The 18,945-nt window shown below is 41.7% G+C and overlaps 1 protein-coding gene across 1 annotated transcript in view; it reads right to left on the reverse strand.

Annotated features, from left to right (window-relative positions):
- Nucleotides 1-18,945, reverse strand: part of Nsf (N-ethylmaleimide sensitive factor, vesicle fusing ATPase) — a 138,980-nt gene that overhangs the window by 17,299 nt on the left and 102,736 nt on the right. The window contains exons 16-17 of the mRNA XM_036195643.1: nucleotides 10,368-10,434; nucleotides 8,709-8,788 (exon numbers count right to left, since the gene is read on the reverse strand). Of these exons, the coding sequence (XP_036051536.1) occupies nucleotides 8,709-8,788; nucleotides 10,368-10,434 (147 nt within the window). The remainder of the gene's footprint in view (nucleotides 1-8,708; nucleotides 8,789-10,367; nucleotides 10,435-18,945) is intronic.

Genomic DNA, 18,945 nt, shown 5'->3' on the forward strand with positions numbered 1-18,945 from the left:
TGGTTTCTATGCAGGTACAAGGCCTTGCATTTGATCCCTAGAACCCATGGCGTGGGGGAGGGGGTGAAGCTGTGTGTGCCCCCCACTTTCCCATACCAACACTGAGAAGGACCCAGGCTGATTCTTGGAGTTCACTGGCTGGCCAGCCTGGCCTACTTGGCTAGCCCCAGGCTAGAGTGAGAACTTGTTTCAGCAATGGAGGAAACACCTGGAGCTGCGTTCCGGTCTCCACGTGTGCTTACACATTCGTGCACACATACATGTGCATGTGTATTTGCACAATGCACACACAGAGACCATAAATATGGTTCTTTCCCACAACTCAGACACTTTCGACGGTCATTCTCATTTCACAAATGAGAAAAGCTGAAGCTCAGAAGCTGAATGACTGCATTTTTGACTTTTGATTTTTTCCTGTCCTCTTATTTATATTGCCAATAACAGTCCTATGAGTACTTAAAGACCCGTGGTTTTCAAAATATCCGCCCCAAAATGGTATCTACAGAACTGAGACAGCTGTACACACCTATAGGCCCCAGGCATCGGGAGGAGGCCAAGACATGAGGACTGCAAATTCCTGGCCAGCCTGAGCTATGCAGAGCTCCTATTTCAGACCAAAACAAACGTGTGTGTGTGTGTGTGTGTGTGTGTGTGTGTGTGTGTGTGTGTGTGTGTTTGTACCAGGTATACGGCAGCCTGGAACACCCAATGAAAAGGACTCTCTCTGTATGACAAGGAGGGCTGTCCTGGTGTGCGGTTTACAAACTGTGACTTAAGCCATTGGGTTCCAGTTCTGTTTACTTTCCAGTAAACACCAGGAATCTCATAGACAGACTGTCCTGGTGCTTTCATAAGGTTGGCTCTTGCCCAGCAGCTGTTAGGCACACACAGCTTGGTATAAAGTCCCGGGGAGGCTGAGACTGCAGGGACGCACGAAAGAACACACGTTGTCATTCGGTTGTCCTGGGAGCTGGGGGGAGGAACACAGGCCACAGCCTCCAGGGGCTTCACGGACAAGCGCAACCAGCACTAGATCCTCAGGGAGCTCAGTGGCTAGAAGCCCCCTACCTCATCTTATTGAGACCTGAAATTCTTGTCTCTATTTCATTCCTTTATAACAATAATCTCTAAAACCCAGACAAATACGCTTGTCTTAGGACTTAGCCTGCAAATCTCACTGAATGTGCACAGAGGCGAGAAGCCATTTCCTTCCCTGGTACTGCACAGAGGGGATAGAGCTAGAACTCTGAGCTTACTCTCTGGTGACATTTCCCCTATGCACAGTTGCACTCCTCGGTTGTCTGCCTCACCAGCTGAAAAGGTCCCATGGACACCTAAAGAGGTTTCTTTGCTTTATATCTTATATGGTTGTAGTTCATACTTTTTTTTTCTTCTTCTTCGAGACAGGGTTTCTCTGTGTAGCCCTGGCTGACTTGGAACTCACTCTGTAGACCAGGCTGGCCTTGAACTCAGAGATCTGCCTGCCTCTGCCTCTCAAGTGCTGGGATTAAAGGTGTGTGCCACATTTATAAAGGCCTTTACTACATAATATCTTAGTTGACCCTCAACTGGATAAGAAAATAATTCTTTCCACCTACATAAATAAAGAAATACACATAGACACTAAGATCCCAGTCTAAGGCAATAATATGTGAACTAAGACTTGAATTCAGGGTTTCTGACTGAGCCCATCTCAAAGAGCAAGTTCTGTGGAGAAGGTACTCCTAGGAAGTTTATGGTGCCAATGAATGAGTGTCATAGTGGGGTAACTGACCTAAGATGAAAGAGATCAAGGCCAAGTTCTAGCTGGGAGGCAAAATTTTCATTAACATTTCTCTGCTGATTAAAATTGAGATATTCTGTGTTATTGGGAAATGGTATATACACCACACACATATGCACGCTCACACACATGAGCATGCACACACACCCCTGAATTGATTTTGGTATTAATCAATGCCTATCATAGATGTATTCTTCCAAAAACAATTTAAAAAAGTCAAACCCTTTGAGATATTTGCTGATTTTACTCAGCAGATATCTGTAACAATGTTTTACAAAAGGGTTCATCAAATCTTTTACTATTTTTGATATATTTGAAACTATTCTGCACTTATTTATTTTATTCAATTTACATGTGACTCTCCAAGAAAACCCATTTTAAGAAAAGTGCATATAAAACAGTCTTATAAAACACGGTAGCTATACTATCTCATTGACTTAAGAAACGGGAAAATTAGGCCACTGCCCTGTCAGTCATTATTATTATTATTTATTTTTTTAAAGAATCCCATTGCAAAAATCACCCTGTTGAGTGGTTACGATGAATGTAATGTGTCTGGCAAAGTGAGCACGCCTCTCTCCTGAAGTGGTTATACATCTTACTGAGTCACACTGCAGTCATTAGCCAGCGTTCAGTTTGAACAGATCGATGGAAAGATTCTCATGTTTAGGCCTGTAGGGCTTGGAGTCTTCCATCATCTGTTTATTCACTAAAGCAACCCAAAGCCTGAAGAGTTGCCCAGTATTACCAAGACCTTCCCAGTAACATAGCTACTGTAAGACAGTACTGAAATGTCCTATGGGAATTATATAAAAACAGTGTTGTCTATAGGCAGGCACCATTAAAACAAAATCCATGGAGAAACACACACACCTATCCAGAGATCTATAGTTTTTTTTTTTCTTTTTTTAAAGAGTATTTTGTTGAATACTCTCCCAAAGAGCAGTAACTAGATTACTACCTGTCTAGCTATAGTTTTTTTTTTTTTTTTATGTCCCAACAATACTTATCTTTTTTTGAGACAGGAACTCACGTAGTTCAGGCTGGTCTTGAATAGTCTATATAGCTGAGGATGACCTTGAACTTCTGATCCTCTTGCTTCTACCTCCTAAAGGCTAGGATTATATGTGTGAGCCCCACCCCACCTGTCTTTTTTTCTGGGACAGGGTCTCACAATGTAGCCCAGGCTGTCCTTGAACTCAATCCTTCTGCCCCTGCTTCCTGGGAGTTAGGATTACAAGCATGTCTCAGCACATCCAGTCTCCTTTCCTTTAAAAAACAAAGAACATTTCTAGGCACTAGAGCAGTAGAATTCTTGTAGTTAAATTCAGTTTAAATTCTTAATTATTAGGTCTGAGCTTTATTTCAGTAATATTGTTAAGAATTTGGAGATATTCTTTTTCAAGTTTATAATTTAAGAGTATACTATTGCCATGGCACAACTGAGTTATATGTGAATTAATGTGTTGGTTCTCATCAGCTGAGGAGAAGGCAAAGGGCACTTGGGGCATGGGTCCCTGGCCAGCTTTGAGTGTCCTTGCTACTTACTCACTTATGTGATCTGTTTTCTATATGCCATGATAAAAGAGGGTCGGGAGGTACTGAAAAGGGACTGGTGTTCCACCAACTGCAAGGCTATTCTAGTCTACCCTAGCCTATTCCGATGGGGCTGCCAGTGGGGCTCCAAACAATGTTAGGAACACCCAGAATTAAGAAGCCAGTTCATGACTTGAATGCCCTTAGACTTGTTGAGGAAACTGGGAAATTGTGTTGTTTTTAAGGCCTGAATAGCTCCTCTTGGGGCACTTGTCTTCCAAAGATAAAGCTATTGTTTTAAACATGGCAATTAGAGACCCAAGAGGAAACAGTAAAGCCACGGTGCTGCAGGTACAGGGGGTTCACCTGTCCTTCCTGGTTTACTGGGGCTCTTCCCTGACGTGGAGACGTCGGCTTCCATCCTCTTGATCTGGAGAAGCACACCTCCCCCCACCAACCAACTTCCATAAATCTGCAGACCTTGAAAAGAGCCTCAGTGTCATGGAGTATAAGCGCCGGCATTAGGATCTCACTGCAAGGAGGGGTGTCTTCAAGCCTCTCACTGCTAAGCCGGACATTTCCTAACACTGGACAAATTGTACGTCCAGCTCAGGGAGGGTGAACCGCAGTGGTCTTTTACCCTCCAAGCCAATTGTTAGCTTTTCACAGGAATCAGCAGGGAAGCACATGTGAAACCTCTGTGTGCCGGTGAGCGCCCCCATGCCTTGTGTGACTCTGCATGTAGATGAAGCCGGCTGGGAGCTTTCGGGGCTGCCGCGGCTGAGTTCTCAGAGAGGCCTTTTCTCCAGCTCGGCTCCCTGCTGGGACAGCCCTTTTCAGGCTTTCTATCCCCCCTCGATCTCTTCTCCCACAGAACACAGGGAAACTTGATTGAAATAAAGACCTAGGGAACATGTTTTATTTTCTCCTGTTCAATCCATTTTAGAAAAGCTTTTAATTGGTTTTAAAAAGATGCTAAACAGAATGTGATGATGTTTCTCAGTCTTCATGAACTACCGATACCACTTTTTATACTTTCAAAGGGCTAATAAATCAATCATGAAAGTAACTCTCCAGATAAATTTAAAGCAAATCCACTGAATACCAGGTTCATTAAAAATCTATGCATTTGCTTAGAAAAATTTAAAATTCAAAGAAAATTATCCTAGTAACTGAAATCTGCCTTGAATTTTTAGTTCTACATCGAAAATCCAAGAACAAGGCGATCACAAAGGGAAAAAGGAGGGCTTGAGACCCAGTTTTAATTTACAAGAGGGGAGGGTGGGGGAGGGGAAGTGGAAAGGGAGTATCTGGATACATAACAACACTGGCCCCGGGGGATTCTGTCATTGGAGCATGTGCACACATGCACACACAGTATTTCTGTAAGAAAGCTGGAATTACGACAAATGCAAAATTAAGACTCCTGTGACTGATGGGATTGCTGTCTCGTAAGATACACGGTGCTCTCTAAAGACAGATGCCCATGGAACAATTTCCTGTGACCCACACTCTCTACCTGACGCAGGGCCTCCAGGTTTAATATTAAATAGAAGAATCCATGCGGCCATGGTCTGCTCAAGTGGGTGCTCCTACTATAGTCGCCAACGTTCCCCACACTGGACCAGCTTAAAATGGTTTTCCTCTTCTTGAGACAATGCACAATACACTTACAAAGCAACGTGGTGTAGTCAAGGCATATTTTTGTTCTGTTAAACTTGTGCCATCTAGAAATATTTTCACTACTAATTTCTTCTGCCACAAATTCACTTACACAGTAGGTCACCTGGCAGATGGGGTCAGAGTCACCAAGTTCTGACTGATGACAGGCCAGTGTTCCCTTAAAAGAGAATCCCTGCCATTCCCTGTCACTAAGGTAACCAGGTTTCTTACTTCTTACATACATCTCTACTTCTTAGAGAAATTCATTCCACGGCCCTTTTTAATGATCCAATTGCTGGGTATAAGATTGCTCCCAAGCTGGGATTTCTCCATGTACCCTGGTGACTTGCCCTTTACTTTTAACCCTCGATATAATTCTTCTTTCATCATTCACATGCCTTGAGAAACTACATTTTAAAAATGTGACAACTTTATTGAGATATAATTTGCAAAGCACACAGTTCATTAAAGTGCGCAGCTCAACAGTTTTCAGTCCGTTCACAGATACTGGCAGCTCTCACCACACTTGATCTTAGAATATTTTCATCTTTCCAAAAAGAAATCCCACATTCATTAGCAGCCGCCTCTTATTCTCACAATCCAGCCCTCCTAGCCCCTGGCAACCATTGATAATGGACCTTCTATCTCTACAGAACCTCCAATTGTGGACACTTCATAGAAATGGAATCATAATGGGGCTGGAGAGGCGGCTCAGTTTAGAGCATTGGCTGTCCTTGCTGAGGACCTGGGTTTGATTCTCAGCACCCACATGATGGCTCACAACCATAGGTAACTCCAGTTACAGGCTATCTGATGCCCTCTTCTGGTCTCTGAGGGCAGCAGTCACATACATAGTACACAGACATAATGCAGTCAAAACATCCATACATATAAAATAAAATGAGTAAGTCTCAAAATAAAAAGAAGTGAAATTATAGTATGTGGTCTTTTGTGATGGTCTTTTCTCACTTAGCACATTTTCAAGGCCCATTTATGTTTAAGCATGTTCTGAGTGCATTTCCATTGCTGAATAATATTCCACTTCATGGCTATGCTATCTTTTATTCTACTTAGTTTCACATTGTTTTCCTTTAGGGATTCTATGAATAATCTAGCTATGAACATTCATAAACAAGCTCTGGTGCAGATGTGTGTTCTCCCTTGTTTTGGGTGGATTCTAGAAGTGGATCTAGAAGATGATGAGGCATCTCTTGACTTCCAGTTGAAATTTTTGAGGAACTGCTAAACTTTCCCAAAGGCAGCACAATTTTCATATTTTTACTAACAGTTTATATGCTTTCCAATTTATCTAACTCTTCACCAGCACTTATTTCCACCTGGCTTTTGGATCATAGTCATCTATAATCCAATATATAAAGTACTTCACTGTGTTGATCTTGGTTTACAGTCCCTGGTGAACACGAAAATGAATGTTCTACTCAAGTATTAACTGGTCATTTGAATTTCACATATAATTAAAAAACAGTGTGTGTGTGTGTGTGTGTGTGTGTGTGATTGCAGACAGCATGTGCCATAGTACAAATGTGAGGTCAGAGGGCACCTTTGTGGAGTCAGTTCTCTCCTTCTACCATTTCACTGGCCTTCTAAAAATGTTTTTACACTAAACACATCTTATTTCATAACCTAAGACCATCAACATAAGAAGATGCACATGTAGTTATAAATATGTATCAATATGTCTGCTGAGTAAACTATGGGGGCTGCACGTGTGCATGTGTGCACGTGTGCGTGTGTGCACGTGTGCTGTGAGAGTCAGAAGCATAAGATAATCTTCCTTCCCTTAAGACACTTACAATTATTTGAAGAAACAGAAACAGTTATTCTTTAGTCTCTAATCAAAATGCAGCAAGATGTCTTGTGGGTAAATGTGCTTTTAAGGAAGCCTAACCATGACACAGGTTCAATCCTTAGAACCCACAGAAAGGTGAACAGAATGAATCAATCTTTCAAGGCTGTCCTTTGACCTCCACAGGGCCTATGGCATGGAACCCCAATTATAAATACAATGAAATGATATTTTAAAATATGTTATTTGTTAGTATTTTCTATTTATATCTATTTTGGATATGAAGAGCTTTCAGAGAAGAAATGCATCTTTACTTAGACTCACATGGATTGCACATGACCAGGTAAAGAAAAAAGTTGAAAATAACACTGAAAAGCTATTCATTCTTCTCCTAAGTGAACTTTTGCATAAATTCTTTTTAAACAAAAAGCTGAATATTGTAATATATTTAAATGCCTGAAAAATATCTCCCATTCTAAAAATTTACATGCTAGCTTAGTAAAAATAGATTGTGTATGAGTACATAGAAATGATTTATTTGTTTTAGCAACTTTAGACATATGTATCTATTTACTTTTTAAAAAAACAGAAGGAATCAAGAGAAGCCAAAAATATACTCACTTCTCTTAATTTCAGCCTTAGCATAGAGAAAACTCAAAAGGCTGAGGCAGGAGACTCACTCAAGCTCAGGAATTTGAGGGAGTCTGGGCAACACAGTGAGAGCTCCATCTCAAAATCAAAACAAAGACTATGGAGAACTTGTCTAGTACGCATGAAGCCCTGAGTTTGATCCCTAGAAGGTAAAAAAGAAAATCCTGGGACTGGAGAGATGGCCTAGAGGTTAAGAGCACCGACTGTTCTTCCAGAGGTCCTGAGTTCAATTCCCAGCACCCACATGGTGGCTCACAACCATCTGTAATGAGATCTGGCGCCCTCTTCTGTATACATAATATAAATCTTAAAAAAAAAGAAAGAAAATCCTTTCATGTTCCATACACTGCAAAATTTTGATGATGTTATGTATCTTTTATGACTTTAGAAAAATTTTAAGAGGCACTAAAAATCTAGAAAATCAAGATTAGTCTTTAAGTGTAAAACATGCACTTGTGTATGTAACTGTTAAATTACATATTAGCATCACAAACTAATTTTATTCTTTCTTTCTCCTTGTAGTTCACTACCACATATGAGACTCCCATACAGGCACTAAGATGTTTTCAAATAATTGCTCTCCCTCTTTGTGTCTCCCTTTGATTGGCATTTCTTCAATGTTCTACCACACAGAATTAACCTGGAAAATGTCTTGTGACACAGCCAAGCATACCCTGGGGACCTGGACATATTTAGCACACTTAACGAATCCTCACAGGATGCTTTGGCATTTGTTAAGGGGTCAGGGTGAGCAGCCATATCAGTAAAGATGCAAGCAAATGAAGGGTGATCCCAGCTCTGTTCCTAAAGAGCAGTATGTGGCACAGGAGAAACTTCTTCATGTCATCCTCACAAGCTAAAACTCAACAACAAACCTGCCAGCTTAGTAAATTCACGTGTAATTCTCAAATACAAATCCTCAGGAAAGCTATGAAATGCTAAATGAAACAAACGGGAACATGTATTTAATCCATCTGTATCACAATCCCCCTCGGAAGGGGACGGGGTTAAGGATGTGGACTATGCTGGAGAACTCACAAAACAAGATCTAAAACTAACTGAAATGGTCAGATCTTGGTATTTTCAGGAAAGAAAAAAGGAAAAAAAGTGTCAAGAAAACAATTTACCTTAAGACAGAAGGCTAGGGCAGGCCCTTCCAGAACCTCAACAATAGAATTTTATGTATGTGATAAGCTACATATTTGGAGTACACCACTGTATAAACTTCATGGGAGGGTCTAGAAATGTCCCTTATTATTACTAATTTACCTGAGGAGGTGCCTTTTTCAGCAACACAAGAAGGGCTTGCAACACCAGGTTAGAGAACCGAGGGCCAATGGGTACATAATCTGAAAGAGAAACAGGATTGCGATCTTGGGGCACACATCCAAACACGCAGATCTGTCTCCATCAAGACTAAACATCAGCTGCAGTGAGAGGCAGGCGGCTCTGCCATGAAAAAGACATCCTTAAGAATCGACATCCTCAAACAGTATATAAGAACTTAACTGTACATTTAAAAAAGCTCCTAAATATCCATTCTGATCCATGTAGACATCTTTCCTGGTCTTGAGGGACTAATTTTTCCTAAAGGAGAGGACACCCAGGTGTGGTTACATTTCTAGGACAGGACTGGAAGGCATCCTAGCACCTTTGCATGTAGGACACTGACCACAAAGACTGACATGGGGGTGGGCTCAGCGGTGGAGGTCCCAGGAGGAGGAAGTGGGTCTGAAAATGTTAGAAAAGAAGTGAGAACCACAAGGACGGAGGAGTGTTCAGACCGGCCTTCAGAAAGTGCAGAGCAGGTAATAAGTTCTCTCTACCCGGGAAACCTGAGCAGGAAAGCCACTCCCCAGCTCCCTCTGCATGGGAATCTAGTCCCATGTTTGGAGCCCTGCAGGCTTTGCCCCGTTTTCTGAACACCCGGGACACAGGCATACTCTAGTTACATTACTTCTTGGCATAAAAGTTAGGTAGTATCATTTTCTTCTGAGATCCTTCTAGAACATTTGCAATTCTAGTACAATAGTAATACTTGAATAAATGAACAAAGTACAAAAAAATAACTTCATACAAGTGAAAATATACTCAGAGGGCACAAATTCCTGACACAGTGTGTTGCTATGACCACACGCCTTAATTGTGTTCAGATAAAAGGGCTTACCTAGAGCTGTGAACATGGTGAAAAGTCCTTAAAGAAAGAATCCTACAAGCTGAACTGAGATGTCCCAAACATGGCACACCCCAAATCCTGACCACCAGGTAGATACTGTTGACTTAAGGAGGCCTCCTCTGCTTTGTTTTACAATAAACACTATCAAAATGTAAAAAGCAAACAGCAGAGGACACAGCATAAGGCTGAAACATCAGTAGTGAAGAACAGTTAACTTGAAATCATGACTGCACCATTATTATAGCCAGTGCTGGGTGTTCCCCCAAGTGTTTATTAGGTCATCAGATGTTCCTGATGTCCTATCCTAATCTACTGTTATAATGATATACATACACCAGATTGACTTAATTTGTAATGAACAAAAATGTAAAAGTAACAAAACTTCCTGACATTTACTAGTTTACTTCTGAGTTGAGTGTGGGACTAAGTCTTATTCATCTTTGTATCCACTGTACTTCAACCCAAGAGATAGTTAGTATTTTTTGAAAAAAATAACTGTGGAACACCTGTACTTTTCAGAATTTTAACATTTTTTTACCCTACATTCCTCATTTATTATGGACAGGACACACTGTAGAAAATGAGGCATCTCATCCTGATTACTGTTTCATATAAGAGACACTATTACAGTCCCTGTAACACAAGGTATTTCTATTGCCTCATAGCCTACAAATTCCCACACATTTTTCTCCTGTAATTTCAAGATTTCAGTTGTCACATGGCAGAGTAGAACAGCCAAAGTTACAACTCACCAAGCAGTCTTTCAATGTCATCCACAACCACACAACTGAGTTGAGATTTGTAGGCATCATCAAAGATCTAGAAGAAAGAAAACCACCATGACTTCACCGGCCTCCACAATAAGGACTATTCCAAGAAGATTAAATTTGGTTAATTTTTTTTCCCATTGTTTTGAGACATGGTCTCACTATCTACACCAGGCTGGCCTTGAACTCCCAGAGATTCACCTGTCTCTGCCTCCTGAATGCTGGGATTAAAAATGTGCACCATGATGATGCCCAGGTAAACTTTGGTAATTCTTGAACAACACCTAAACACAGTGTCACACTAATTGCCCAGACTACAGTGCATTAATAGATCACATGACCTTAGAACTTAAGAGCACTTGGGGGAAATGGAAAGTAGTTAAATGACTCAGTCAGGATCACACAATAAGATGGTGGTCAAATACAGTCAGCAATTTAATGCAAGCTGCTATGTCCTGGCAAACAGAGAGCAGCAGTTTCAAATCAGACAGAAGAATAAGAGTCTGTTGATGTTGAAGCTGAAGATCAGTGCCCATGGCCTTCAGGCCAGCCTCTCAGGAATGGTGACAGGTCTGTTCTAGACACTGTAAATGGTACTCAGTACACACACCAGTGTCATAAGTACAAATTACTCTCTGCATCCAGCCTAATCTCTCTGGTTGATACATAACCTTGGTGAACCATAGTGGCAAAAATGGCCCAGCCTCACCACATAATGCTTTCGGTGGAACAATACTCCCTGGTTGGTGTCCTTAAACCATAGAAGATTTAGAATTAAGTATAGAAATAAAGTAATCAAACTAATACTAATATTTTTCATACTAAACTTAAATTAACCTGCAATAGTTGGTCCTTAAAGAATCCTTAACAGTTAAGAAAAGGCTACCATGGAGAGTTTCCCATGGTCACCATCTTAACTCGGTTCCTTGTTACTTCTTCTGTGGTGTAAAAACCAGTCATGTTCCATCTCCACGTATTTAGTCAGATCAGCCCCTCCAGCAGAAACGCTTGCTTTTGGTTCATGCCCTTACCCTTTATCACTGTTGTGCAGCAGTTTCCTACCAGACCCAAACACTCAATTCTGCAGGAAGGTTCTTAAGAAACGAAGTGAACAATTCAATACAGCCTCAGAAAGGCCCTGAAACTGACCAGATTTGCTAGGCCCCTCCCTCCCTGAAACTATATGAACAGGAAAGACTACTGTGAATCACTCTCAGGCAAGCCAAGCTGCAAAGAGGACTCTGAGATAAGCCCAACCTCCAAGGTGCTAAGACCAGCTCAGCTGCCTGGAAGAGGCCATCCCAACTGGACTACCTGAGAAGGACACTCTCCAACCTGCTGAGCTGCCTGCAGGCTGTGCAGTGTGCCCCAGGCCCAGTGAGCTGCCACCCAAGCTGGAGTGGGCTTTGGGGATGCAGCTGTCTTTGAGTTATTGTTGCTCCTGTAAGTAAGCCCTTACTTTTTTCCTGTAAATAACCATAATAAAACTCATAGGTTGGAGTGTGTGTGTGTGTGTGTGTGTGTGTGTGTGTGTGTACATGCGCTTGTGTGTTGTGTCTTCCCAGAAAGAGTCTATCACACAACACTGTCCCACACTGTGTTACAACCCCATTTAGCCTTTTCTCTTTAGCTCTCTGTCTCCCCACTGGAATGTAAAATGCATAGAAATATCACCCTGTTCATGACATCTTTAGCACCCAGCACAGGACAGTAATGATGTCTGCTTAGCAGATTCACTAGTTGAGACAACACAAACTCCAAGTCCATCTTGTCCTGCACCATTTTTCTTTCTACTTCGTTGGCCCAGCATTTTCTATATGATGCATATATTGTAGATTCACTATATTTCCCTATATATTAAACTAGACCATAAAAACCCAGAAGGCAAGTACTATTCCATTATCTCCAGACCCTCAGATCAATTAATTTAATGCCAGACCAGAAAAGTAACAAGTGTTTGTTAAAAAAAAAAAATCAATTAAAATTTGTGTATTGTTTTATATTCAAGCAGAATATCAAGTAAGCAGTTGGAGCTGTCCAAGTCAGGATAAGCAAATGCTCTCAGCACAGTGGCAGGCAGGTGGAATGGCGGCTGGATGGGACTTTGGGGAAGAACGGTGAAGGAAGAACACAATAGGAAGGGTCCATATGGTAGAAATGTCAGCGCCATATTCATTCGGTCCCTTCAGTCCCTCAGTCAACAAATGTTTTTAATTCCTATCACGTGTCAAGTGCTCATGGAGCACTCTGGAGAGAGTAATGAGGCAGATAACTGCACCTGGCAGAAGTTAGACTGGAGAAAGCTCCTGTGACTGTGAAGACGCCTCCCGGAAAGAAGAGCAGTCAGCGTAGGAGTCACCTACACATTACCTACTCGCTTGAGTCTTTGAGAAGCTGCAGTGAGCAAGGGCCACCCTCTGAGCTGTGGTGCCCGCATGTCCTCTGAGTAAGAAACAGTGCAGTGTGTTATAGCTTTGAGATTTGGGGGGGCTTCTTACTGCTGCACAACTGAAGCTATCCCAAGTCACACAGGCATGTAGGGGACAAGGGTGGTTTCCCAAATTAAAAAAAAAAAAAAAAAGACATTTAAGCCAAAATTTAAATAAGGCACTATGAGTATACTGAATGTCAGGGTCCAGAGAGGAAATTCAGGAAGGCTGTGGGAACCAACTGGCATTTAGCTGATGAAGTTCGAATGAAGACGTGAGGATATGACGTGGGCAGAGTGGTGAGTGAGCAGTGAAGCAGAGAGGAGGTGACAAAGAGCACTGGACACAGAGCATTTCTACCAAAGCAAACAAGACAAAAACCCAGGGGCTCAATATGCAGCCTGGCTGTCCTGGAACTCGCTCTGTAGGCCAGTCTGGCCTTGAACTCAGAGATCATCTTGCATCTGCCTCCTGAGAGCAGGGTCTAAGAGATGCACTACCACTGCCTAGCTTGACCTAGAGGATCTTAAAATTTTCTGTGAGCTAAAAATTTATTGTAAAGGTAATTAAAAACAAATCCGCTCTAGAGTTTTAAACAATGAACTGAAATGTCCACTTTACATTTTAGAAACATTTTCCAGGTTGACGTTAGGAAAAGCGAGAGGAGAGTTAGAGTCTGAGACTGTGGGCCTTCAGGTGAGAAGCGGGGGCTGGGAAGTGAATGGAGAAGAGAGCAGCTACTGCAGGTATGGGGGGCGGGGGCGGGGCGCAGAGAGGAACAACTTAGTGAAGAAGCATGAGTGTGGCGATGCGGAGAAACAGGAGCCCAAGAATTGGTCTGGGAATGGATGGTGAGCACACCTGATCAGGAAGGGAGGACTGTTCAGCTAGCCCACCCCATCCTAGCTCAAAAAAAGGAAGAGGAGCTTTTTGGGGGACCAAGAGCTGTTCAGTTTCCTGATGGCTACTTTTGGCTTTGAGTTAGTGAGTTCAAGGCTATGGGAAGGCCTGGGAGCAGTGGTTCTTTGCGATTTCTGAAGTCTGAATTGGTATTAAAGCCTTTGTCATATTGTGTAAATGCAGGAATCACTAAAAAACAGTGCTTTGCTTTGCAAAACAGTTCTCAAAGATCTACTAAAGGTTTGTGAGGCAGGCATATCATTCTGGCACTCAAGCTATGCAATCACAGATTGGAGTGATGGAAACCTCGGGTATCAGCTGTTTTAAGTTTACACTACCCCCCCTACACCCCGAATTGGCTCTTCTCCTTTCTCAATGCAATGCGTAATTTACATAGCAAATTTTTTATGTGTGAAGTGCGTGTGTGATGGCGCCCACTTGTAATCCCAACACCTGGGAGGCAGCAAGCTCAGCTCTGGGCCTGTCTCAGCTACATAAGAAAGTCTGAGGCTAGCCTGGGTTACGTAAGGTCCTCTCAAAAGAAAAGAATAGGCAGTTTTGTGTCAAGTAGTGGGAACGACTTAGGGACTTCACATTTCATTATATAGCTACCTGGAATTTTAGAAGAAAGATAGCAATGATATTCATTTACTATAAAGTATTTTGTACTTTTAATTTTTTTTTTAATAAACAGCTCCCAGTACAGTGAATGCTACAGAGAGAGGAACACTCACAGCTAGCACTGTTAATATGTACTCACCATGACAAAGGCTGTGCTAAATAAAGCCCTCCGACCTGACTAGCTAACCTGACTCCTCTGCTCTAATCTGAATGTGCACACACGCCCCGTTCACTCCCTACACACACAGGCCCCTCTTTATCTGGTCACCAGTCTAACATGAGGTCTTCCCTCTTCCCCTGGATCCACGATTCACGTGTAGTCTTATCAGAAACTGTTTTCTGGCCCGGGCCCCAGCAGAGTACTCACTAAGATGAGACTCAGACTTGACGGGCAAACACAGGAGACTAGCTGCCAGCCTACATCTAATGAGATATTTACATACCAAGCTGGAAAGTTCTACCATAATTTTATGTAAATCAATTCAAAAGGAGGTGAGATATTGGAAGAAAAGATACAGAAAAACAAAAATCATGCAAAGTGCCCCAGTTAGAATGCCATCACATCTCGCCATCAGTAACAACACAGCATGGCGCCTGCTCTGGATCAAATATGCCACCACCCTGGAGCAGTCAGGTGGGCTGAAGCTGCAGCCAGGAGCTGTACCTCATAGACTCCAGAAAGATTAATCGAAGGAATGTGCTCATTCTGGAGTCATCGGGGAGTGTCCTGTAGAGCAGATGAACTGTCAGCAGATAGAGATGGGGTTTAAGGAAATCAGGTGGGAAGCCTGAAGGAGGCTGGAAGGAGGAAAAGGAAGGATTGAAGAAGGAAGGAGCAGAGGGAAGAACACTTTGGGTCTGTGTGGAAATGATGGTCGTTGCTCTGAAGGATGAAGATAATCTCTAGAAAACAGACTCTCAGAGTCTGTCCCCAGTCACTGTAAAGCACGCTGCAGCACCTCTCCTCCTTGTCAAGGAAGACAGTACACAGACCTAAGGCTTGGAGAGACAGCTAGACCATGGGTAACCTGAGCTCCACCGGGGCATGCTGCAGACACCGTGAAAGCCCTGTGGGGCAGGCCGGCTAGGGGGCAGGCCGGCTAGGGGGCAGGCCGGCTAGGGGGCAGGGCACTGCCAGTGCTCAAGGCACAGAGCTCACCCAGCCTTGGACTCTTCAGACAAGCTAGAGCCACCTGTGAGGGGGCGGGGCAGCAGCTGCTTCTCTGGCCTGACATGAACGCTCCAGGGATGATGCCAGCATTATTAGCTCCACGTTAATCCCAGTCTCTCAGAGTCACAAGCCACAGCCAAGTGTGCTCTAAGGAGCTTCTAGCCCTCATTTTCTATAACCTCTTTAGTGCTCCTCACTAAGTAAAGCTAAGCTCTCTCTTTCGGTGACTGGAAGGTTCACTTCAATTCTGGAGTAGTTGGCGTGAAGTACCTCAGCCTAGTGAGCAGAAATCTAATGACAGGAGGAAGCTCATGGCTTAGAAAATCCCTAATGCAGTAAATCTGTCAGCAATTAGCGGAAAACATATGCTAATGATATTTGGTAGCATATAAAAACGTAAATGAGCAAATTTCAACTGGCACTATCAGTAATAATCTCTGGTCTCTAAAAATAATTTGGGAGCAGACCAAGCAAACAGGCTGCGCAGGAAGGTGGACCTCAAGCTTTGGCAAAGCACTAAAGCTTCTTGGATTGACCTTAAAATCCCTTATTTGCTCTCCCTGCTTTTCAAGAAAAAGTCTTACATTTTTCACTATCATGTTCCACAGACAGGGCGTGCTCCACAGTCTAAAAGCCACGTGGTCTCAAAGCTCTGCTCCTCCTTTACGTGCGCGGCCAAAGCCAGTGTGTTCGTCCAAAAGCCAAGGGACGTCCACCAGGCCTGGAGCACCCACACTGCTCAGCTCATACATGCTCAAACTTCACCGAATCAGCTCCATGATACATTAGGATGTCAACCCAAAACATCCAAATTCTGTTGCTTAGTAACTGCTGTCAGAAGATCCAGTTTCCAGCCTTGCTCTTTGTAGGGACTAAAGCATGAAAAGAGGGGGATTAGGCACCATGGCTGTCTGTGCAGACTACAGTGTGCAGTGGATTTACAGTAGGATATTCACAGAAGATTATTTCTTTCTCCAAAAGCTTGTGGGAAGGAAAATTTCTTCCGCTAATTTTCAAACCTTTGAAAATAAGAATAATCATGCTATTAATAGAAGTTCCATAAACTGCCAGTGTTTTTTTATTTAATTTTGTCTAAAAATTTTAGTAATATCTGGCTTGGGCTTGTCTATTTCATCTCCATACTAAATGTGTACTAGAAGCATCATGATTAGGTAATTGGTTAAAATCAAAGTCTATTGTGCTGTTCCCTTCTTTAATGTTATTAACAGCCGGCAAAATAGATTTTTACAGTATAAATGCAAAAATGGATAAAAGAATTAAAATTTTAGAACAGAATAAAGTTTAGGAAGCAAACATAAAATAGGAGAAAAAAGAAATATCTGCCAATATTTCAAATATCTTAGTGGAGCATATGGTACTTCCCCTCCCCACCCAGAGAGAGGAGATAATGCTTCATAAATACTTTGACAGGTTGAGTTTATCCACGCAGAAAGGATTTATTGGAGAAAGTAACAGAAATACAAGGCAAATTTTAAATGAACTGAAAATAAACCGTTTTCATGTACTTTTGGAGCATCATTTTGGGGAAAAAGCAATAGTATAATTATGGCCTTCTTCATAAAAAACTATCTGTTATATCCAAGTAATAAAATGATAATAAAGATATTAAATGAACTAATTTAGACCACTCCTATTTGACAAAATTAACATATTGTGTTATCTCGGAGCTTATAAACTATGATAACTATAGAATATTTGGACACACTTGGACCCACTTGGACACACACACACACACACACACACACACACACACACACACACGCTAGAGATGGAGTACCAGGCCTGGCATGTGCTAAACAGATACTCTACCAGAGGCATTAAAACGTAGCTCAAGAAAGAATTAAATGCCTAACATTTAATTTAAATTAAAAACCTAACAAATTAAGAGAAGAAAAATTTAATAACATTAAGCTGGGGCAAAAATCCAAAGAAACTCATCCTTTTCACATTTTTTTTTCAAGTATGAGTTAGCACAACTTTCTGAAGGAATGGGCCATGTAAAATCAGTATTATCTTTATATATATAAAAGATTTGACAGCAATACATGTAAAATCTTTATAAATATTAAGATTTTTTTTTTTTTTTTTTGCTATGAGAATATGTATCCTAGAAATGTCAGAGAAGCTAAACCCATCAAGTCTCACCAACATGGCTGCCTAAACATGACATGAAGAGGGAGGACACCAATAAACATGCTAAGGTGGAAAGAGAAAAGCCTACAGGGCCTCAGCCCGAGAAGGACTTCAGGCAACCAAGGAATGCTGAGTTTAATAGTCTTCCCCGGAAGAGCACACCAACTGGTTGGTTATTCAGTACCAACCAACTGGTCATCCTGGAAAACATACATATAAACAATATTATATGCATTGAGCAGGTTGTGTTTATTTATTGAGGAATATGTGTGTGTATACACACACATACACACACACATATATACACACACACACATACATACACACACATACATATAACAACAATTAAAGAAAAGAAAAGCCATGAATTTGAGAGAGAACAAGGGGGTTCATGGGAGAGGCTGAAGGGAAGAAAGAGAAGGGGGAAATGGTGTAATTTTATTATAATCTAAAAAAAAAATTTGTAATAAAAATATTAATAAATACTAGCAATCCAAATCCTGAAGATTTATCCTAAAGTAATAAGGAGAAACCTGTACAATAATAAGTAAAATCAGCCACTATACTTATTAAGTACATGTTCTGGTCAAGAAATGCCATGTTACTTTAAATAAATTACTACCTCATTTAATCCTCACACAGCCTCTACGTGGCAACCCTACTGTCTCAGTCTACTGAGTGCTGGGGTAGAGGTTATGCACCAGCATGCTCTAAACAGATTACTTCAAACATGAAAAAAAACAAAGGCTTCAAGGCTTTTAGAGAAAATCACTTACTCAAGGTGACAGAGACCGTAGTGTGACAGAGATGGGATTCAAACTCAGGCCTATCTGAATCAAAACCCAAGTATTTAGTCACATGGTGCAAATCAACCTAAGAAAAATCTAATAAAAATATGGGGCAGTGATTTCTCTAGTTTGGTAATTATCTATCTATCTATCTATCTATCTATCTATCTATCTGTCTGTCTATTTTTGAGACAGGGTTTCTCTGTGTCCTGGCTGTCCTCAATAGACCAGACTGCCCTGGAACTCACAGAGATCCACCCACCTGGCTCTACCTGCCCAGTGCTAGGATTAAAGGCATGGGCTACCACTATCCAGTTAGAATATTATTTCCAACTGTAAAAAAAAACCTTGGAAATAACCTGAAACAAAGTGATTTTTAAAAATATTTTTATTACTTTTAAATTATGTGTATGTGCCTGGGTACATGAATGCAGGTTCCTGTGGTGGCCAGAAGCATCAGGTCCCCTTAAAGCTGGAGCCTTGGTTACAGTGGTTATAAA

This window comes from Onychomys torridus, chromosome 8 (assembly GCF_903995425.1).
Source record: "Onychomys torridus chromosome 8, mOncTor1.1, whole genome shotgun sequence".
Lineage (NCBI taxonomy): Eukaryota > Metazoa > Chordata > Mammalia > Rodentia > Cricetidae > Onychomys > Onychomys torridus.